The 23,013-nt window shown below is 43.5% G+C and overlaps 1 protein-coding gene across 5 annotated transcripts in view; it reads left to right on the plus strand.

Moving 5' to 3' along the window:
- RUNX2 (RUNX family transcription factor 2) overlaps window positions 1–23,013 on the plus strand; it is a 157,638-nt gene that overhangs the window by 49,556 nt on the left and 85,069 nt on the right. For 2 of the 5 annotated variants that reach the window (XM_056487547.1, XM_056487545.1), the window contains exons 4-5: window positions 5,672–5,845; window positions 14,674–14,835. In XM_056487547.1, the coding sequence (XP_056343522.1) occupies window positions 5,672–5,845; window positions 14,674–14,835 (336 nt within the window). The remainder of the gene's footprint in view (window positions 1–5,671; window positions 5,846–14,673; window positions 14,836–23,013) is intronic. The other 3 variants (XM_056487546.1, XM_056487549.1, XM_056487548.1) reach the window with 2 other exon arrangements.

Below are 23,013 nucleotides of genomic sequence, written 5' to 3' on the forward strand. Positions count from 1 at the left end.
GTTTTTGTTTTTTGTGATGTGAAATTGTCTCCTACAATGTGTATGTGGAAGAGTGCACACTACAGTGTGCATTGGAATGCTGCTGGTGTTCCAGTGTTAGAAGAGACAGGGCTTGCCAGGGCTTGTCTCAAAGACATATAGGGTTAGTAGGAAAAAATGTGCCCACTCTTTACCTTTATAAGCACTTCACCTTTGGAGAACAGTGGGGATAATCAAAACTTGGGTTCTTGATCTCTGTTGTGTTTCTCTTGGAGTCAAAAGACAGAGGTGCACAGACTACAAATTTACAAGTCATGAACCAGGTGATTCTTCTTTCTGCCACCCCTTCACCTGAAGAGAAGTCCCTTTTCCAGTGGGTTCATTGAACCCAGAGCTGTAGAAATCCTTGGTTTACTAGTCCTTGAGTTCAAAGAATTTTTGTCTGTTTTTTCCAGCAGTAGTCACTGCAGTGAATGACTCCAAATTTCACTGTCTGGTGCTGAGTGCATCTGTGACACAGAGCAAACAGAAGCCATGGTGGCATTTCACAATGGGTCATCTCCCTCCTTTCTGCTTGGGAAGTCCCAGGAAATGTGTCTCCAGCAGGTGACAGCCCAGGCTCTTACTGCCATGGCCTTTCTGCCATCCCTTGGCTCTTTTACGGAGACACTTGACTCCCACAACACTTCTCCTTGTTAAGGCAAAGGCAGAAAAAGATAGAACTGGGTGATGACTGAAAATAGCTAACCCAGTGGAGAGTGATAAAAGCATCTGCTGAAAATCTGGTAACCAGATCTCCTGGGTACCAGGAAAAAAAAAACCACACAAAAAAGCCGGTGGGTGGTGTACATGGTACAAAGAAAGGGAGTCCCTGAGTGTCAGCATCTGGCAAGGCCACGTGTAGCATAATCTGATTAGTTTTCAGTTCCACACCCACAAGCTGAAAGATAAAAACGCACACCCCTCCTCCCTGAGGAGGTAGAAATCTTCAAGCATCAACACCACATTTACATTCTGCAAGTCAGCCTCTTCCACAGCCCAATTTACATCTTGCCTTCTCCAGCAGAGCGGTGGAAGTTCAGTGATGAGAGACGAGCTCACGTCCCCTTCCAGTTACCACATCCAGCAGACTCGAGATTGCCTTGCTTTGATCTGGGAGACAGTCCTTTGCTTAGTTTAAACTGAAATGATTAAGCTGGAGATGAAGAGTCCTCACATCTCCTGCCATGCCTGGGATGTGATAATTGAACCTCAGCTTCCAAGGGCCACACAAACTGTGTTCTGGGGCTGTGCTGGGCTGGCCAGCAGCAGCAACAGCACAGGGCTGGCTGGCTGGCTGCAGTTTTCACTGACCTTATAGCAGTCTCAGTAATGATTTCTGGTTTGATTCATGCAGAATGGCCAAAATTGGCACTGGAGAGGATTAATGACAATATTTCTGTCTCCAAACACTTATACTCAGGTTGGTGTTTGGCTTGAAACAGCTGAGTAGTGGTGAAGAATCAGAATATTTCTTGTTATTTTGGAGGAAACACTGGATTTCTGATATCCAGCGTGTTTTGTACTTTGCCAGCAGACAAATCAGAACAGCTTGTTTAGCTCTTGACTATGAGCTCTCAGTTTTTCTCATCTCCTTCCCATCTGCTCATCCGTGGCCTGATCTTTTCCAGTGGCCACTGGGTCCCATCCTTTGCCAAAGACTCAGGGTCAGCTTCCATTTATTTTTGACAACATTTCACATCCAAGACTGCTGATGTCCACCAGCATTTTTTTCCCTCCAAGCCCAATCCATTCTACAAATTCATCTTTGCAAGAGAGCAACAGGCACTTAATGCAGTGTTGCAGGCATTGGAGTAGCTGTAACACTATTTTATTCTATTCTTCACGTAGCTTTTATATTGCTTTTTAATGTACTCACTGCTGCAGCAGATCATGGATTCTCCCTCAGCTATCCACACTTGCTACCCTAATCTTTTTTCCTGAAATAAAATTACGCTTCAGTACTGAGACTGAGGAATACAGCTTTTCTTAGCACACTCCCCTGGGATCAGGAATTTCTCTGTCAACGGACACATATATCAATGAGAGATGAAAAGCAGCTTGTGGAATGAGTTTTAAACATGTATCACATATTTCATTGCTGCTGCTTATGTGCTACTCAGAAGGTCTTTTTAGAGTGTTTTCAGCCCATACCTCATGGCTCCTCCATACATAACAGGATTTTTTTTTTTTTTTGCACAGAAATCAAGGCAGGACATTTATTTAAGTTGCCCACACGCCTTTGTGAGCACCTCCTGAATACAAAAGTTTTGTTGGGTTTCCTGCTTACTTTCAGTGTGAGCACGTCTCAGCCTTTATCAAAGCAGAGAAACCATAATGTGCCAAGCTGCAATGTCATCTTGTCTCCCTGGGATATTTCACTCAGGGACTGTGGCTCCTTCTGTGGATCCCTTTGTCACAACATGACTCCGTGTTACAACCCTAAATTTTAAATGTCCAGAAGGGGAAGGCAAGTCTGCCTTTGGCCCCTTGCTGGTTTCTGGGGACTTGCAGTTCCATTGATGCCTGGGGTCTTCCAGATGTGCATAGAGCTCTCTCTTCCCCACTTTTCTTCTTTTTTTTTCCCTTTGGGCGGGTGGGGGGAAGTGGCAACACCCAAACCCACACATCTATAGATCATTTCAATTCTACCAGATGTGGAAATATTTTTTTTTCTTCTTTCTGTATACCCCTTCCTTTTTTCCCTTCTTTTTTTTTTTTTTTTCCTTTTTTTCCCCTGTCTATCCTGAAGTGCTCTGTTATCCAGAGGTCTGCAATAATGCACATAATTAAGTATAAATTCTTTCCTAACAAAGCTACATATGACCAAACAGAATGTGATGAAAACAAGACTTAAGGTTATCTGGCACAGGTTACTGCAGGAGTAGTGATGACCTGTGTAATAAGTTATTTATTGAGTTACCTGAGGACAGTTGAAATAGATTATGCACCAATTTGTTGTGGTTCTTTAGCTAAAAGGTCACTACATGAACATAGCACAGGGTTTTTTCTGCAGAAATTCTAAATAAAATTCACTTTGGGAGTGAATTCATTCCCAGCTAAAATCAACTGTGGTGTGTGAGACCAGAGATGGGCTGACCACTTTTGCCTTACTTTGAGACCTCTTGAATTTCACAGAAACCCAGAATGGTTTAGGTTGAAAGGGGATTTAAAGATCACCTCATTCCAACCCCCTGCTATGGGCAGGGACACCTTCCACTATCCCAGGTTGCTCAATTTGCCAAAGATGATCAGGAACAAGCAGAAGAAAAAAAAGGGAGGGCAAGGAGATGTCTTTAAAAAATAGAGTGGAAAATATGACTGGCAAAGGGAAAAGCAAATACTTAAAAATTGTGGAAGAAAAGAAGAAGGAGAAATCCCAAGAGAATACTAATTGCACATGTGTGTAAAAATAACTTCAGATTTAGCAGCACTCAACTTGTACAAACCTTAGTTTAAATGGATTGAGAATATAATGCTCAAGACTAGAGCCTGTTAATTAAGCTGCTATTATGGAGTTTTTACAAGCCCACCATAAAGCATTCCCTGTTTAAAGTGATTGATGCTTTCTGAAGAGAGGAACAGACACCCATGGCAGCTCTCACATGGAGCAGCACTTCTCCCTAAGGAGCAGGCTCCCGCCTACCCCGTGCTTTTAGACTGAGTCATTACGGGGGAGAAAACCCAGACTTCAAAGTACCAAATTATGGGTCAGCTAATTAATTTTTTTTAAATTGCTAGAGAAGTTTCTTGAGAGTTAAATCCCATCAAGTTTCCCCTCATCTCCCAATCTGAATCCTTCTCTGTCTTGAGCTTTGATTTCCCTGAATCCAGTTTGGATTTATTTAGTTTGGATATTGCATTGCCTGTGTGTCATGTTGGCATTGTGGGACCAATCAGATGGTGTGAACCCATGTACTCAGTACTGTGGTGAGAATTACTGTTAAAAAACATTTTTTTAGCAGTGGTAACCTGCTAAAAAGATCCAGTGGCCTCATTTCCACTTCTAAAATTAATTAAACAGTATTGTGATTTGGTCTAAAGACTGATGGAACAATTTTCCCATATCTGTAGAGCTGAACTCTTGTAGACTCCAGACAGCTGGCTGTATTCATACTGCTGTGGGATACACAGATTATCTCAAACCACTGCTGATTATTTGGAAGGGTTCAAGCCTAAACCCTACCAGGGACCCTTCCTATTGTTAAAAGCATTAAAATACCCACCCCAGTTGTTGCTTGTGCCACTGCCCCAGCACTGCTTGTAGGGATGGAGGCAGATGTGGTTCTGGGATGAAATTAAGGGGTCTGGGCCCCCCCTTTCAGCTCTGCCAGAGGCTTTTTGTGTGACCTTGATCTGCAACTTAGAGTAAGCTTCATTCCATTTAACGTTGACTAATGGCGAGGGTGTCTAATTAAACCAGTCATGTGTGCTCCCTCTCTGATCAGAGAAGGAAGAGAAAGCAAATTCAGGAGGTGAATCATGCTGTTTTAAGGCGAGTGTCAGAGACAAATGAGATGAATTGCCCTCTGGAAGTAGCTATTTCTTTCCATTAACCAAAGAGGAAGTCTACATTAGAAGAGTTTAGACTAGATGCCTGATTTATGAATGGCTGAAGTTAAGTAAAATTAGTCCTGTTCTTAATCTCTGTGCATGCCTGTTTCTCTGTGTGCTGAATGGTAGAAATAACACCTTCTGCACCTTGCATTCAAAGGCACCACTGGACAAAGAGCATCCTTTGGGAAGAAATTAAACCTAGGAGCAAAAATACCACCATTAGAGAAGCAAAGCCCTTGCTCTTGAAACATCTCAGTGACAACATGAGCAGGACCATTGGGGCATCCCAGTGCTTTTGCCATTTCCCCCTTCATATTTTGATAGCAAAACACCCCTAAATGAGTGTTCCAGATATATCCAGGGGCAGTTGGTCTGTTTTGGGTGAGGGCAGTAGGAGCACTGAGGAAGGCTGACCATGCCAGGGTGTTCCTGGCCAGCAGCCTTGGAGGTTTTCCTTAGATACTGATCTTCTCAACTGACAGACACTAATTACTTTTTGGAAAATCTCCCAGAGGAATGAAAGCTAACGACTAACTATACGAGAGTTAAAGAAAAAAAAAAAAAAAAAAAACAAAAAACCCACAAAAAAAATAAGGGGAGAAGAAAAGCTTGCATTTTCTTAGCAAAAATCCACAGCATAGCAAAAATCCACAATATAAAGCAGGCATGGAGCAATTGTCTCAGTTGATAAGTTGTATGTACTTATGAGGTTTGCTTTTGGAAGGGAAAGTTTACCTCTTTAACTACCTTGGGTAGTTGAAGCAGCAGAAATTAAAAAAAAAAAAAAAAAAAAAAAAAAAAAAAAGACAAAAAAGACCTTGTGTGGGTATCCTGATAAGTGCTTATTTTGATCCAAATTGTAGATGTTACACATGTATGGGCACAGCTGTGCTCGATAAGGCTTTCACCAGCACAACCATGTCCAAAACACAACCCCCTCACAATGTTTCTGTGTTATTGGGGGTAGCTGAGATACCTGTAAATCCATTAAATCTAACAACAGGTCCTTTTAGACCATTTGGGGGTTTTTTTGGGGGTGTGTTAAATTACTAAATCTTGTTATTAACGCTTTTATTTTATGATTTGCTGTTTCCAGGGCACAGACAGAAGCTTGATGACTCTAAACCTAGTTTGTTCTCTGAACGCCTCAGTGATTTAGGGCGCATTCCTCATCCCAGTATGAGAGTAGGGGTCCCGACCCAGAGCCCACGGCCCTCTCTGAACTCTGCACCAAGTCCTTTTAATCCACAAGGACAGAGTCAGATTACAGGTAAGAGACAGAACCATAGGTTTGACTTGCACAGGCATTGGTAGTAATTGATTATGGGTATTGTGTCTCAGCTGTAGTCAAAGAGGCTGTTATAGAGGTGGGGGATGTTCTCCAAGCAAAGCTAGGTGGGATGTGGATTTTTCTATAGTGCTTGAAGCTGAAAATGTAATTTCTTTTTTTTCTCCTTTTTTTTTTTTTTTTTTTTTTCTTTTCTATTTTTTTTTTTTTTAATAATTTTGTTTTATTATATTTTTGCCATAAATCTAAAATAGGCAATCCAGGTCATTTGAGCAGGGATCTGATGAAACTCTAACTGCCACCTTGTTCTGCCTTCTCTCTGTTGCAATAGTACCTTCAGTGTACAATAGAATGAACATTTTTATTCAGCCTTGTTATTTTGCACTCATGTTAAGGGAAGCAGCCAGCACTTAATGGTCTTTTTATTAGAACAATAATACAATCTTCTCACATGGTGGTTCCCTTCCACCACCAGTGCTGACCACGTTACAATAAACGAACTGGGTTATGGAGAAATCTCCAAAGGTTGCTCGTGAGGGTTGTATGCAACATTTATGATTGCATGCTGAGAGACAGATTTCATTGTGCTGAGAGAAATCATAAGGCACCCACCATGTGTCACAGATTAGAAGGCTGAAATAAAATGTTTAACTGCAGCTACTCCAGAAGTTTGCAGCAAAACTGTGAAGCCTACAAAATAAACCAATGTGTTTTCTAGAGTCAGAGCTGGTTAAATTTTTCAAAAGAGTTTCAAAACAACTTGTATCAAACTTTGGGCATTTCTAGATTCTAAATTTGTGCTGACATGTTTGTGTCTATCCAGGGTGTAAAGAGATGTTACCCCTGACCAATTGTTAGAATTGTTGGAGAATTTCACCTAGATGCAAGTCTGTCAACAAAGCTCTTGGCTCAATTCCCCAGACTGATTTTAATACTGACTTCTGCTGCTACAGTTCCATCCACAGCAGAGTCCTTTGCCAGCATTGTACACCAGCATTCCTCTCCTGGTAAAGCACTCCTAGTATAGACATAGTCTTTGAGTCAACCTAGGAAGATTTCTAGTTTCATGTTTCAAGTGGTTTTGACATGATACCAGCTGAAACTCAGCGGTTTTAACAAAGTGTTGTGGCTTTCTTCTTCTTTCTTTTCCTTCTTTTTTTAAGTTCAACCGGTTTATTAATTTGCAGTAAGAAAGAGAAGTAAGCGAGTTAATTTGAACCCAAAGTGCTCAAGGAATTGCAACAAAAAAATTGTTCCCATGAGCTGTGGCAAAATTCTCCCAGATCTAGAAGTCTAACTTGAACTAGTAAAATATTTATAATATATTAAATATGTTGACTGTAGCCATTACATGGTACCTGCTGCCCCTCAGCTTCCCAGAGCAGGTTTTTTTGGCTAGGTTTCACATTTTGCTCATTGGACATGTGAAGTCAGGGCTCTTGTGTATATCATTTTCTGGGTAAGAAATGCTGAACTAAAACACAATATTTTTTTCTAACCAAGTCTTCTGTCTGGCAGTGTTTGTAGACATAATTCCCAAGAAGAGAGGGGGGAAATCCAGGCTATGAGCAGTTTCTTTCCTTCTTCCTTGTACCTCCATAGTTTACCTACTGTGCAATACTATATCTAGGAACGAAAGAGGGTGAAATTCTTCCTGACCCCATCTGGTGATCAGCTTATGCCCTGAAGCACAAGAACTGAGATCCCCTTGTAATTTTCTTCCTAGCTAAGTGTAACCTCATATGCTGCTCTCCTTCACATAAATGCCTCCTGTAGAAAATGTTCTGCTGGCTTTGATTAATAGACTACTTCTCTGCCTCATTATGAGGCAGCAGCAGCATTTACAGATCTGGGAGATGAAAACTTCAGATGAGCTTTCAATAAGCCTGACTGGAAGCAAAGCTGTGTGGCATTCCCTGTCTTCTCTGCAGATTTGAGGCAGCAGCTCAAAGCACCAGCTGAGACTTCATTGAGAGAGGGAAGGTGTGGTGCTGGTAGGGCAGAGGGAAGTGAGCTGAGCTGAGAGATGCAGGCTGGATTTCCCATCTCTTGTAGATTATGTGCTTGTATTGTTGGATAAATTTAAGGTTATGGGGTACATTAAAATCCCAAATTGCTCTCATTTCCCCCAAAATAGTGAGGACTCTGTAGTGAATAAGTGGTCCGGTACCGTATTTCTCCCCCTCAGTTTAGAAAAGTCCAGCAGCCCACTCTCCATTTGCTCTCTGGTGGCCATCCCATTTGATTAGGTGACTGGTGTGAGCATGTTACATCGGTGCAAGCTCTGAGAATTGCATTGGCCTTCCACCAGGCTTTTGGGTGCTCTTTGGGACCTTGATTGTAATCTGTAAAGCTCAACATGCTCTGATGTTCCACCAAAGTGCTGGGATGCTTTTTTGCAGGCAGTCCCTATTCTGGGATCCTTCTTGTGGGATGAGTGGGTGCTCTTTGCTACACAAACCACCTCAAGGAGACATGAAGGTGATGCCATGGACCAGGCACCCTTTGATGGGGTTTGAGTGGGAAATTGCTGAACATCCCCTTGCTCAGTGTAGTGGTAGGGAGTGAGGAGCTTGGGCTGTCCTAGACCAGGTTCCTTGTTGTAGTGGAATACTCAGAATGCCACTGGCTTCTTAACTTCAGCACTGCCTTGGGTATATGCTAAAAAGGGAATAAACCCTTCTGTCTGAAAAACAGGACTTTTTAATTATCTTAATTAGAATTAACCAAGCATTTCTTTAGAAATACTGTAGTTTCATTATCTTTTTACCTAGTTATTATTTAGGGAATATAATAAATTTCTAATAACTGGAACAGTAAATACTGGTTTCCTACACAAAATCCATATTATTGCTAGTAAGCACATAAACGTTTTGCTTCATTCCACTTGAGGTCTTGCATAGCTATTGCATGATTAAACAGACATATTATTTAAAGCCTGCCTGACCCACACCTGAGTCTGAAAGAACTCAGCACTTTAGGGTTCACTCTTATATTTCTTTTCTCTGCCTAGGTTGTGTTTATTTTCCTGGAGTATCAGAGTACAGGTTGTACAAATCACAGCACAGTCCTTAACCTACCACAGGACTGGGCTGTGGCAGGACAAGGCACAGAGTTGCCCTTATTCAACATGGCATTTTAACTAGGGTTCAGCAAAAGCTACATCGAAGGGTGATTAAAAAACAAATGGTCCAATAAGCAGCTGCCTCTGCTGAGGCAGTGCAGATCCAATTTGAGCCCTGCTTGCTGCCCATAAATCAGGAATCCTGTCCATTCACATTTGGTCACTGGTATATTTGCTTTTTTATTTTTTTCCCCTTTCCCTAACGGGCTCGCACAACTTGTTCACGGATCCGATTACATTCCCGTTCAGACACTGAGCTGTTGCATCACTGTTCCAGTATGAGACGAGGAAAACTTGTTGGTTTTTTTTTTAAGATGCAACTGGTGAGGATTAGCTGCTGTAGGCCAGGAAAAGGCACGGGTGTAATGGCAGGAATGTGGAGGGTGTGAGGACCCCATGGGCTGGGCTGTGGGGACAGCAAAGTGTGAGTTAAGTGAGGTTTCATGCTCCATCACCACTGTGGCACTGGCTGATCTATAGGCAACCTGTGACTTTCATCACTGAAATAACAGCCCTCAAAGGCAAGTCCTGTGAAACCTTCATTTTTTCCCTTTTCCTCTTCCCCTTCTCCATGCACTTCAGGGATGTTATGCTTCCATTTCTCAACATTTTTTAAGCAGATTTAAAGTCTTCAGAGTTGGCTTAACAGGAAGGTAGTGAGGGGATACATCTTCACTAGCAGGCAGGGACTGATTTCAGGAGCAGTGCAAACTGAATCTGCAGCCTGCTGTATTTTATGCAAATTGATTGCATCCTCTGGTTGACTGGCAAGTTGACTGGAATTGTGGACTTCCATTTCAAAGCTTGCACCCCTCCTATTATTCTTTTATTTTCCTCTACCCCCCTTTTAAAACTTAGCTGTCCACTGGCATGATTCATTATCTTTTTCCTTTTTTCCATTTCAAAAATGTGACTCTTGGAGGGCTGGGAGGAGAAATGGATTTAGAGGTTCTTCAGGCCAAAATCTGGTCTCAATTAATTTTCTGTACATTGGGGTGTAACTCCACTGGATTTGACTTTGTTGTTGGAACTGGGCAACTCAGATGAAGCCCTGGGCTTTTAAAGATGGCTAAGAAAGAGTTAGGGAAGAGAAGAAGGTTGTGTTTTGCTGTTGTTGTTTCGCTGAGGGGGTTGGTCTTACAACAATAGTTGGGTTACTCATGCAGAAAGTCATCTTGGCTTTGTTAAGATCAGAAGTGAGGATATTTGCTCTAAGTGTTTACCAAAGATAGCTCCAGACAGCTTGTTTTGTACTATTGGCAGTAGCACTAATCCAACCAGCAGCAGCCAGAGCTAGAGCTGATGGCTGGGTTTAGATGAGAGTGTGATGCATGTGATGTCTGGGTATTATAGACAGTACACCAAGGAGCTGCCAGCCTGTGATCATGCTCTGATCATGTAACTCAGCTTGGAAAAGGGGGAATTGGGTTTTCTTCCTATAGAATATCAGTGTGCTTCACAATCCAATGCCAAAGTAGTGGAAAAACTCATTCTTCAGGGATATTTGCAGGTCTTTTCTTCTCTCCATTGACACTTTAGAACATGGAAGGTGTCTCTCCCCATGTCAGGGAGGTTGTAACTAGATGATCTTTAAGGTTCCTTCCAACCCAAACTGTTGTATGATTTTGTGATGATTTCTGTTGGAAGAAGGGAAGTTGTTATACTGGAAAGCCAATGTCACTGGTGGGAGAATGGCTCACTAGATGGACTTTTTCATTCTTTCCTTTATAATTTTAGTTTTATGTGGTGCATCTAGTCTTGGACTATTTTTTTATGACTCTTATTGCCCATTAAGCATCAATATCCACCATCCATTTAATGCAGTCAGTCAGAGACAACAAAGGTCAGGAACCCAGTGTATGTCCCGTGACTATAAATGCGACAGCAAAACCTAGACACAAAACAATATGCAAGACTCAATATTTCCTGCTTTGTGGAGGTTCACCTGGAAGTGCAAACAGGATGGAGGTGTTTGCACATTAGTTTAGGCCTCGCCCTGCTGATTTGTTTCAGCTGAGCTGTGCCCAGGCTGTCTCAGCAGACCCACAATGTGCCCTGCTGGGAAGGAATACGCTGAGAGCCGCACTTCCCCTCACACCCACGCAGGCAGAACAGAAATGTTTACAAAAGGAGGACTGCTCTTAGTAATCACTCCAAAGTTTTTGAGTGTAAATGCCAGCTCAGAGTGGCCCTCTGTTTCCTTCACTGTTGTTGAATGCTCTGTTAGCCCTTCCCCATGGCTGCCATATGGGAATGCGAGTGGCTTTCTCATGGGCAGTTAATTTTATTTTTATATTAAGTATTTTTCCTTGTTTTGGAGGGATTCCTTTAGGGAGGAATCCACATGCATTCTGCCTCAGAGCTTAAAGGTTTCTCATCTGTTCTGGGCTTTTTGTGATGAGATGGGCTGTACTTGTGGAGCATGTGGTGCTTTGGGTGATGGTGCAAAGTCCCTGGCTAGCAGGGATCCTGCAGACACATGCAGGATCTGGAGCCCACCAGCCAGAGACAGTAGGGAAGCTGGCCTGTGATGTAGGAAAACCTCTCACAAATAACCTCATAGCTTTTTCCCCAATAGTATGTGTTAAATAGTTATCCCACCCCTTCTGGGCCAGGGCAAGGAGGAGGTGACCTTCTTAAAACCTTTGTGTTTGCCTCAGAAGCCTCTGTGTGGATCTACCCTGGAAGTGCTGTTGTGGCAGCTGGCAGTGCCCCCAGCACCCTCCCTCCCCCAGGAGCTTTGATGGTGTGTGGGACCAGAAGAGATGGTCTGGTGAGCCTCAGTGGCCAAAGTCACTGCTCCAGCACCACTGCAAGGATCATCTCCATGTGAGCCAGAGGGTACCACAGGAGCTGCCACATGGTGTCCACCTTCAGGGACTCTCTGGGGCAGCTTTGGGCTCTGCCTCGTGGCATTTTTCGTTGTGAATTGGGCAATGCTGCTGAGCAGTGACGTTTGCCCTGTGGGCTCATGGGTCACCTTTGGCAAGGCAGCAGTTTCACCACTCTCTTCCCTCAGGTCCATGCAAACCTTGACCGCCACAGGCAGCAAGGGCTGGCTTTAGGGCATTTGCTCTGGGACCTGGTGAAACTTGTATTTCCACTTTGTGGTTTCCTAATGGGTCAAAGATACCCTGAGCCAGTCAGCCCCAGGGCAGTGTTTCCCACCCTGCCTGGACCGTGACCTCAGCCCTGGTGTGGAGGAATCACAGGAACCCTCTGGCCTGAGGTTCTGCGACCTTCTCAGTCACTGAGCTCTGATGAATCATCTAATCTTCAAACTGGTTAAAGATTTTCCTCTTTGTTATTTCCTATTCCCTGGGAAGACTGATGTATTTGAGGTAGATGTTGAAACAACATAAGGTATGTTTTGGGGTCAAGGGATGGTCCATCCAGCCCCATATCCTGCTTCTGACAGTGCAGTATGAGAGACAGTTTTGCAATAGCATGTGAGCCTCATCATTCTTGTGTCCACACAGACATTCACAGTCACTGGATTAAGGGTGTTAAGTGTAAAACCAAGTCTAGCACAGGATTTCAAAGTGATGAAAGTGCCAGAGATGCTCAAGAAGTTCTTGTGCTGTGAGGATTATGCTACCAGGAGTGGCACGAGTCTCCAGAAAGGCACTTCTTTTTCTGAGCTTTCCACCACCTTAGACCAAAATGATGTAAAAACATCCTCTACTATGATTTTTCCCCCAACCTTTATCTGCTATGTTATTTCCTCCTAGCATTGGAGCTGACCTAAACCCAAAACTTTAGGGGCCCTGTTTTCGATTCAGAAACAGAGATTGAAAAGGTCTCGGAGTTTGAAGTATCTTGGATTTGAGACTGTGCTCCTAACACACCATTAATTTTAAGATTGTTTTTCCAGCAAGCCTAAGCTTTCTGTTCCCACTTGAAGATCATTTACCATTGACTGTATGGTGAATTATCGTAGTGGAATGAGGCAGAGAAATATGTCAATATCAGATGTAACAATGAGCAGTCAGTCAGATTTGAACCTGTGCCAATCTATACAACCCTGGCCTTGAAATTGTTAAAACAAAGAAGTTCATTACATTTAATGATCAAGTGTCCTTCGGATTTCTGAGAAGTTTATGTTAACCATTTATATTACTCAGCTCTAATATAAATGGCAAACTCCAGGAAAATCCTCTTAAAATTAAATTGGAAGGTTGTTTTTTTTATATATATCTATATAGTTATTTTGCTTCAAGGAAGTATCTGCTTTCCAGACATTTCTTCAAACAAATCGTGTCTGAAGAGAAATAATAAACAAGAAGTAGCTGAAACTACAAGGTTTTGCTGTGTGGAGGAACAGGGAAAGGAGTTTAAAAAAAAAAAGGTTGAATTTCCTGAAAAAGAGCCTTTGCTTATGCCATGTGGCTGTCACATTGCTGTCTGCAAAGCAGGGCTTTAGCACAGTGTTCTGATAGAGCAGGTTCTCCAAATTAAATAGATTTGATGTGCTTCCCTGAAAATACTGGGCAGGATTTGAAGGGATGTGCTACAATTTCTGTGAGCTGGTTCAGAGATAGTTTTCTGTTTATTGTGCAGTGCCCCAAACAAACTTTGGGGTTGAAAGTCTTTGTTTTTGTCAATGGAAATAAAAATCATAATTTATGAGATATTCAGTGGTATCTTCATCACCAGATATTAATTGAGAGCGAATAGTTTATAAATTCAAACATCAGTGTGTAAAACTAGGTCTCTTTCTACCAGTGCTTCAGGAAAAATTGAACTATGTTTATCCAAAAAATCATTTCCTCCATACTGAGCTGTTGCAAATACATTGAGAGGTATCATTAGCTTCCGATAGTTATCCCAAAGCATTTGGTTTCCTATTTGGTAATTGAGGGTACTGTAAGTAATTGGGCCAGCATCCAAATGGGACATTTTTTTGATGGATGCTGATAAGATTAATGACCTTTTTCTCCTTGGCTAGTATTTTCAGCACTGAAAACACTATTGTGTGATGTTTGACCTGGATAACAGCTTAACAGACATGCCAAGTGCTGACTGTAGAGTCTACCCACCTCTGAAGGAAACAGCCTTAGGTTGTGCCAGGGGAGATTTAGATTGGATCTTATGAAAATTTTCTTCACTGAAAGGTTGCTCAGGCTTTGGAACAGGCTTCCCAGGGAGGTGGTGGAGTCACCATCCCTGGAAGTGTTTAAAGATCTTGTAGCTGTGACAGGTTTAGCAGTGGACCTGGCAGTGCTGGACTCTGTGGTCTTAGGGTTCTCCTCCAACTGTAATGATTCTATGATTCCATGATTCCATGAAGTCCACTTCCTAAGATGAGACCTGGGGCTCATCCTTGTTGTCTGCTTCTCTTTCTGATTCCTCGAGCACTGGCAACTCTTGATATAACATGTTGGAAGAGAGACACCAGGAATTTGCATCACAGCTTTTAGATCTTTGAACTCTGCTCTCTGGTCTGTTAATTTCCCACAGAAATTGTTCTGGGGAGGGAAAAGCACAGACCAACACTTGAAAGGGCTGAATATTCAGGAGCAAGTTGTGTTTCATTACATCCTCATTCCTCGTAGTATACTGATGTATGTATGTTCAGTAATCCCTCTTCTTTCAATCAGGCTGTTGATACCCTAAAATTTTTCTTCCTTTTAAAAAAAAAAATCTCTTTTTTTTTTGTTTGTTTTTGTTTTTATTTTCCCCCTAGACCCCAGGCAGGCGCAGTCATCCCCGCCATGGTCCTATGACCAGTCTTACCCATCCTACCTGAGCCAGATGACTTCGCCATCCATCCACTCCACAACTCCCCTGTCCTCCACTCGAGGCACGGGACTTCCAGCCATTACCGATGTGCCCCGACGCCTCTCAGGTAAAGAATCTGTTTTGCCTAAAACAATTATGCAGAGAGGAACAGGACTGGCAGAGGCTGCCTCCGTGGCCTCAGACAAACCTTGGCAAGGAGAGCAAACCTCAGCAGTGGTACCAGGGTTCCTGCATGGCAGGCAGGGTTCAAAATCCCTTTTTTTTTTTCAATGTGGAAGAGGTGCTCTGTTGCTCTGAGCATGCCTCTCTCAAATAACTTTAGGTCCATTTCAGATTAGATTAATTTTAAATGGTGAATCTGATTCTTTGAACAAATTCTCTCTCTCCTTTTTTTTATTTTTTAATTTCCCCCACAAAAGGATGTTTGCTTGCATGTAATTAGATACTGGCACAGGTTGCCCAGAAAAGCTGTGGCTGCCCCATCCCTGGATGTGTTCAAGGCCAGATTGGATGGGGCTTGGAGCAATTTGGTCTAGTGGAAGGTGTCCCTGCACATGGCAGAGGGGTTGGAACAAGATGATCTTAAGATCCCTTCCAACCCAAAACCATTATGTGATTCTGTGTTTCAAAGTAAATGTTATGCTCTCTATTTATTGGTGCTTTACCTTTGTGGTCTGTGTTGTGCCGTTAGGCATTCTGACAGATAGATGCCTTTATTCCTCAGTAGTTAAGGCTGAGGTTCATTCTCCTGCATTTCAATCCAGTAGCTCAAGAAAGACTGTTTCCTTAGTTAATATGTACTTAAGAGGCCTATCAGAAACAAGCTGAGTCACTTAAAGGTAAAGATTGGACAAATTGTGCTTTGGAATGATGCAGAAGAGAGGAAATACATTTAGGAACATAGACAAGACAGTAGTGAGGAACTGAGACTTTTTTTTACCAAACAAATGCACATTTATGTATTGCACAATTCACCTCTAATGGTCTCAGTGATAAAACCATCTGTGTAAAGTAATCTGATTGCCCCAAAGTAAGAGAGAGCCTGTCATGGCACACAGTCACCTTGTACCTCTTGCCAAAAATGAGGAACCTTAGGGGAGGGAGGCTCAGTCTTAAAACTCCAACCTTGCAAGTGTGGAAATATTGGCAGCGTATGCCAAAAAAGCATGTGTAATGTAAAGAGAGCCTTTATGATTCATTAATGAAAACCAAAGAATCAGTCTTATTACATCTATTTTTTGCATGTTTGCAAGATATTATTATAATCTTGGATGCTGCTGCCATACACCTGTTTGATTCCCAGCCAGGTGAATTTCTTGCTGTTGTGTTTTCCCCTTCCACCAAGCTCACAGCACTGGAAATGCTGAACACTCCACTGAGCTGCATCCCTGACAAGCTGAACTGCAGCCAGCAGGCGTGGAGGATTTGATTAGCGTAGACTCCTTGATTTCTTTCATCTTGGAGGAGGGAAGCTTTGTTTCTCAAACAAACAGCTGCAAACCCCTCTGCAGCCCTAGTGCACTCTGCCTTCCCAGAGATGCCAAAGATCTCCATGTGGGCCGAGGGCTGGAGGGTTTTGGAGCAGGCTCCTGCGGGCTCTCCGTGCAACGCCCCGACTCGGCTCAAAAAACTCGATGGGCTTGATGCTGAGGAAATGCTTTGTTTGGCCTGAAACAGGTTCCCTTTGAGTCAGAGCCTCCTGATGGTCTGTGCTGTCGAATGGGTTATTTTTGCAATCACGCCCGTGGCAATACCTGCAGGAGAGGCTCGGCTGGGACCTGGCAGCTGCACGCCGCATGCTTGCCCCGCAGCCCTTGCTTGTCTGTGTGTATTCAGACGTGAGCGCCTGGCATGTGGGCACAGGCAGAGAGTGACTAAAACCTGACTGTGTACGTTGTGTGGCCGTGGACTGAACTCTCCTGCCGTGCTCTGTGGCCAGTTGCCTTCGCACTTCTTGTCCTTCATCCTCCCAGGGCTCGAGCGATGCCTCTGCAGCGCCCTGACCTTTTCCCAGTGGGGGCATCTTGCTCCCTGTTAGATTCCAGAGTGAAAAAGGGACTTTGGTCTTCCACAAGTGCCAGAGGTTGTGTGCAGTGTTTGCTGACAGAACAGAAATTCAGAATAGAAATGCTCTACTCAGAGCTAGAGAGATTAATTCCTGGCTGAAGGACCCCCTCGGATGCTCAGGATGGAAGGAAGCACATTGCAGCCTCAGATGCAAACCTGACAGTACCTCTCAAGGGAGGGAGGGCAGCATTTAACTCCTCCTACACCTAAAGAGAGAGAGTAATGCAAGTTTTAAGTTGCCCCGTACAGCAAGCAGTTTATCCCTCACACTCAAAGAAATGCAAATCTCCACTCATTTACTTAATGCATATTTAGGAAGAGAACAGAACTCTGAGAAGGGTAGAAAATTGCTGCAAAGAAACCCCTAAAATCCTTAGAAAACTTCTGGCATCTTTAAAGCATGAGGGAGAAATTAGAGTTTTATAAGGCCTTGAATAAAAAAGTCACTTTCCGATACAGTGGCAGAAATCTGATTATCGAGGCTGTTAAAAGTATACAAGGTCATTTTAATGAATGCCATATTTACTGCCTGTTGCTTAACATCAAGCAGGAGGAAAAATGAGTAAAACCTCCCCCTAAGGCCTTGGCTGTCACACCTAGAGGCACAGAACTTCCTATCTGCCCTAATTTCACATCACTCAGCCGTTCCACGAGCCTCCATGGCTTTACCTGGACAACTGCTAAAGTTGTTCTCACCCAGATGTTGAAAGTATTCCATCCAATAAGGCAGGAGTGGCTCCTGGTTTTATGTCAGAGGCAGCCCTCAAGAGCTACTTTTAATCACTTTCCTTTGCCAAAAATGCACTCATCCTGTGGCCAAACTAGTGGTGCTCTTCCCCATCTTGGGATGGATCCGTGAGCCAGCAGCATGCCCAGGTGGCCAAAAAGGCCAAAGGCACGTGGCCTGTATCAACAGTAGTGTGACAGCAGGAGCAGGACAGTGACCATCCCCTTGTGCTCAGTACTGGTGAGGGCACACCTTGAATCCTCTGCTCAGTTTGGGGACCCTCATAACAGGGAAGACAGGGGTTGGAGCATGTCCAGAGAAGGGAACGGAGCTGGGGAAGGGTCTGGAGCACAAATCTGATGAGGAGCAGCTGGGGGGGCTCAGCCTAGAGAAGAAGAGGCTCAGGAAGGATCTTCTGGCTCAGCACAACTCCCTGATAGGAGGGGACAGCCAGGTGGCATCAGGCTCTGCTCCCAGGGAACAGGGACAGGATGAGAGAAAATGGCCTCAAGTTGCATGAGAGGAGGTTTAGATTGGATATTGGGGAAAATGCTCCACTGAAATGGTGGTCAGGCATTGAAACAGGCTTCCCAAGGCAGTGGTGGGGTCACTATCCCTGGAAGAGTTCAAAAGGCATGTGGATGTGGCCCTTAGGGACATGGTTTAATGCTGAACGTGGTGCTGCTGGGTTGGACCCAATGGTGTTTTCCAGCCTTAATGATTCCATGATTCTTGGTGATGAGGTTGCCTGTGTTTCAACCCCAGATTAGGCTGAGCATCAGAATGGGTTTGGGGCTGCAGGACAGGACGTGGCAGGGCACTGCCATGCAGGCCATGCAGTTCCTCATCCCACGGGGGAGGAGAAAAGGGCAGCAGGCTGCAACCCCAGGAGTCCCTCAGGCAGCTGCTGCAATGCAGCTGAACTGGTCATGTCAGTGTCTGGATGATTTCTTTGCACTACTGGCAGGTTTGCATGCGTGCTGCAGGCACGTGCACGTGTGTGCCCGTGGCTGCCAAACTGCAAGTGTTCATCTGCTCTCCAAATGGGGGTCAGTGCTCTGTTTGCACTGCTCTACAGCTAATCAGTGATAGATCCCACGTATTTGGGCAGCACTCAACAGCATGAGCTGAAAAGCAAAGCAAAAAAAAAAAAAAAAGATTATCTGGCATCACTCATGCAACTTTTGAAACAATGATCTTTCTGATCCAGAAGTTTCATATCCATATCAAGAACAAATAAAGAAGCAAGTTCACAAGGCCATGAAATTGCCTTACCTTAATGTTCCAATCATAAAAAGAGAAGGATTCCCCGTATTTTATTAAAAAGTCTGTCTATTCAGACTTCCCCAGAAGACAGTGAAAGTTGGTGGCCCAGCGGATTAATATTCTTAATTAAATAATATTGTAGTGGAAGCCATGGGAATATAAGAAAAGGGTCATTTTAGAGAAAGTTTGCCTGAGGGATGTAGTCTTATTGCATGATTCATAGTGAATGCACTCAGTCTTTGTGTCCTGTGCATAACCAAAGTTCATGTGGGATGGGGAGCATGGGTGACTATTATGTAATTAATGTATATGATTCATATAAATATACACATCACAGCCATTTTACATAACACTTTGGGGCTGATGCAGCCAGTCCTCCCCACATGGAAGGTTCAGAGCAGGGAGTGCAGGTCAGGCTGTTCTTGCAGTCACAACAGGGCTGCTCCCAGGCAGGTGAAGGAGGGTGGGTAGAGATGTCCCCAGGGCAGACATCCACTTCTGAGACACTCACCCTCAACTCCCTTTTGAGGCAGTGGGGACAAAGTGGTGTTTTCAGGATTTGCCCAGTGTGCAGGTGATCTGTGCTGGTCCTTGGCAGTGCCTGGGAAGAGCCTGCTTGTCTCTGAAGAGCCTAGTGAGTAGTTCAAGTACAGGCACGTATGATCTGATAGTCTGCCTTTGCTAAGGTGATTTAAGAGACAGTTTAACTGTCCCATTAACATATCCATATCACAGCCTAATTACAGTCTAGTCCTGGTTTAACCCTACCTCACCCTGACCTCGACCTTCTCCACTGTTGCAGGGTTTGAGCTTGATTTTAATTTTGTTGAGAATCCTGAGAAGGGGAAGGTGAGGAGACTTTTTGTCCCCCTACACTTTTCCTACTCACCCTTCTGCCTAAACATGAGTCTCTTGCTTTTTGCTTCACCATTGAGAGAGACTTGCAGGGTCAAGATCTTCAGACCTGTCCTGCAGGTGTACCACAAACACAGTGCTAACTGTGGAAGATCCTGTCTATGTTTGACAGATTCCACATGACAAATGAGAAAATTAAACTGAATCTAAATAGCAGGACAAATTACCAAACCTACCTTTTCCAGGCCTGGGCTGGACTCTTTTTAGATATTTGTCAGTTGGGGATGTGCCACCATGCCCAGACATTGCTGTCCCACTAGCTGGAGTCCCCACAGGGTGCAGGGTGGACTTTGCTGTCTTTATATTTACTGTGTCACTGAGTAGGGGCATGCTGAGATAGATGAAGGAGATGCTGGGATCAGACCCTGAACAGAAGAAGTCTGCAGACCCATCCCTCTGAACTAAAATGGCCAGAAAGTGGTATCTTCACCAATAAATCACACAGTGGTAAGGCTGGACTGTTAAATACCAGTACTGTGAAGCTGTCAGCAAGGCTGGTTTTGAGTGGGGTTGGCCAGCATGGTCTCAAACAGGTCCCAGCTGTGGTTTGGAAATGAGCAGAGTCCCAAACCTGCTCCTGTGGGCAGCTCAGAGTCAGCTTCCCCATTATGGAGTCAGGATTTAACATTACATCCGTGGCCAGACCATCCTGACTGGATTTAGAGCCAGAGAATGTGCCCTGACCCTGTTTGCTAGTTTGTGAATAGCCAAGCTTTCCCATTAATTCGTCTCACTCTGTAGATAAATCACCACAATGTTTGGGCCATCCTGGACCCTCATCTCAAATTGAAATTTAAGAAACCTTCCTGTTCTCCCAGCTCACTGACAGCTGGCAAGTATAAATACAATGCCAGCCATGCCCTAATCAGGGACAATACTGGTTTTTTACACAATTTAATCTTCATTCTTGTTTGTCTAAAAATCATATTATAAAAAAAAACCACATGGAATGGAAGCAGCTCCAGCTCAACCTCTGGATTTAGCATTTGTATGTCAATAAGAAAGAGACTGACTGTGATGGGCTTTTTTGTCTTAGGGTCCTGTACTGGTTGTCATCCTAGGTTTCTCACCCCATGTGTGAATTTTTGATTTTGCTAGTGTCATGTACTCACATGATTTTTGCAACTAGAATTTTTCCTTTTGGGGGAATTTGGTCTTTAAAACAACTTCTAGAAATAAAGGTTGTTTCTTCTCCTAAGGAGCTCAGAAAACTTTACAGCAACCAAATAGAAACTGTGGCCATGGAAGTAGCTGTGCTTTCATCCCTTAATTCCTGCTAACTCGATTAAATGTTGTGGGCAATAAGCACATTTCAGGATGGGACCTTTCATAAGGGAAGGCATTAGTGCTGTCTCCAAAACACAATTCTGTTCTTTATGTGCTGTGGGAAGCAGAGAAACAGTTAATGCCGTGGCTATTGCCAGCATGGCCCTGGTGTGAGCAGCCCCTGCAATGAATGAGCAGTTCACGCTTCAGCAATATTGTCTCAGGCTCTTGGCAAACCCAAGAAGCCAGCTCGGTTTCTGGTGTGCTCACTATGCTGGGATGTTTTTCTTGGTGACTGTAACAATTTTCACTCTGTCTTCTTCTTCTTCTTTTTTTTTTTTTTTTTTTTTTTTTTTTTTTTTTTTTTTTAATTAAATGGAAAGCGAAAGACTCAAGGTTGTGTCTGTCTCCGTTTCTCCTTGCTAATGTCCAGTCCTTTCCCTGTGAGGTGAAACTGAGTCAAGGCAAAGTAAAGAACTTGGGGGAGCTCAGGTCTTCAGAAACAACCCACTCATTTTGCTGCCTTCCCTAAACTCGTAACTCACCTTCCTTTTTTTTTTTTTTCTTCTTTTTTTTTTTTTTTTTCATTATTTTTCAGTGGTTCTATTTATTTTGTTTACCACAAGTTTTCCATTTTTAGTCTCCTGCCCACTTGGTGCCACCTGGGAATCTCAGCACCTTGGCACTCATCTGTGAGCTTTCAGTAGCAGCCTCTCCACTGGGCTGAAACTCTCATTGGAGTAATTGTCCAGAAGATGCATTGCATGATCCCTACCTCAAATTTTTCTAGCGTGGGTGGCCTCAAATTGGGCACCTATGCCCATATTTAGGTGGTAAAACAAGTGGGCTGATTCTCAGATGTTTGAATGTTGCAATGTGTGTCTTTAAGCCCTTTTCATTTACTTAAAATGGCTGTTGGGAGAGGAAATAAACAGGAAAAATGAAGGCAGAGGGAAGGAGTTTATTCCTGAAATAGGGGATTTTAAAAAGCACTGAAAAGAAACAAGTGGAATGTTTTGAAATTGAATAAATTTGTTGCTGATACAGGCAGGAAATAGCACACTCAAATATATGTGGATGTATAGATATATTTTTATCTGAGCTTTTTTTGCAATGTGTTTTATATTTAGGACACATATCAAGATTTGCATCTGTTTCCAGAACTTGCTGCTAACAGTTAGTAATGATGCCAAAACATACTTTAGTTCCAGCTTGAGACCAAATGATATTCAGGGCTTTTTTTTTATTACTAATTTAGGGTCTGATATTAATTAAGGAAATTTTCCATAAGTGCCAGGCTTTTTCTGAAGAACTCATTAAAATTATATTAACTTAAACCGGAATCACAGTCTGAGCATGTTTTGTAATGATTATTCTTACTGACTCTGCTGGGTTTTGTAAACAGAATGCTAATTGTTAGTGGGGCAACCGGGTCCTCAGTTCCAGACTTCCAAAGGGACAGATTCTGAGCCACTACCTAGATGTGTGTTCCCAATAAAGTCAATAAGCCTCTAACAGGAAGGCTGTGGGATTGAGCTCTTTGTTTCATCCTTCTGCAAAGGCGTTTGATGATTTCTCCCTTCCCTTTGTGGAATTGCTGTTAATTTTCTACCTAGGATGGAGCCAGCAATGGCAGCTGAGGCAGGATCACATGTGTGCTGATGTGGAGAGGAAATGTGTGAAGCTCTCCAGTACATGCAGGGTGGTCAGGTCCATTTATTCACCCCCCTCCACTCATGGGCCCAGAAGGAAGCTGGGAAGAGACTTCTGGCAAGAACATGGAGTGACAGTGCAAGGGGGGAATGGCTGTAAACTGAAAGAGTTGATTTAGATCAGACATGAAGATATCACCAGTGTGAGGATGGCAAAATACTGGCACAGGCTGCCCAGAGAGGTGGTGGGTGACCCATCTCTGGAAATACCCAAGGCCAGATTGAATGGAGCTCTGAGGAGCCTGATCTATTTGAAAATGCCACTGCCCATGGCAGGAGGGTTGGACCAGAAGACCTTTAAAAGGCCCTTTCCAGCCCAAACCATTCTGTG

The sequence above is a fragment of the Oenanthe melanoleuca genome, chromosome 3 (genome assembly GCF_029582105.1).
Source record: "Oenanthe melanoleuca isolate GR-GAL-2019-014 chromosome 3, OMel1.0, whole genome shotgun sequence".
Lineage (NCBI taxonomy): Eukaryota > Metazoa > Chordata > Aves > Passeriformes > Muscicapidae > Oenanthe > Oenanthe melanoleuca.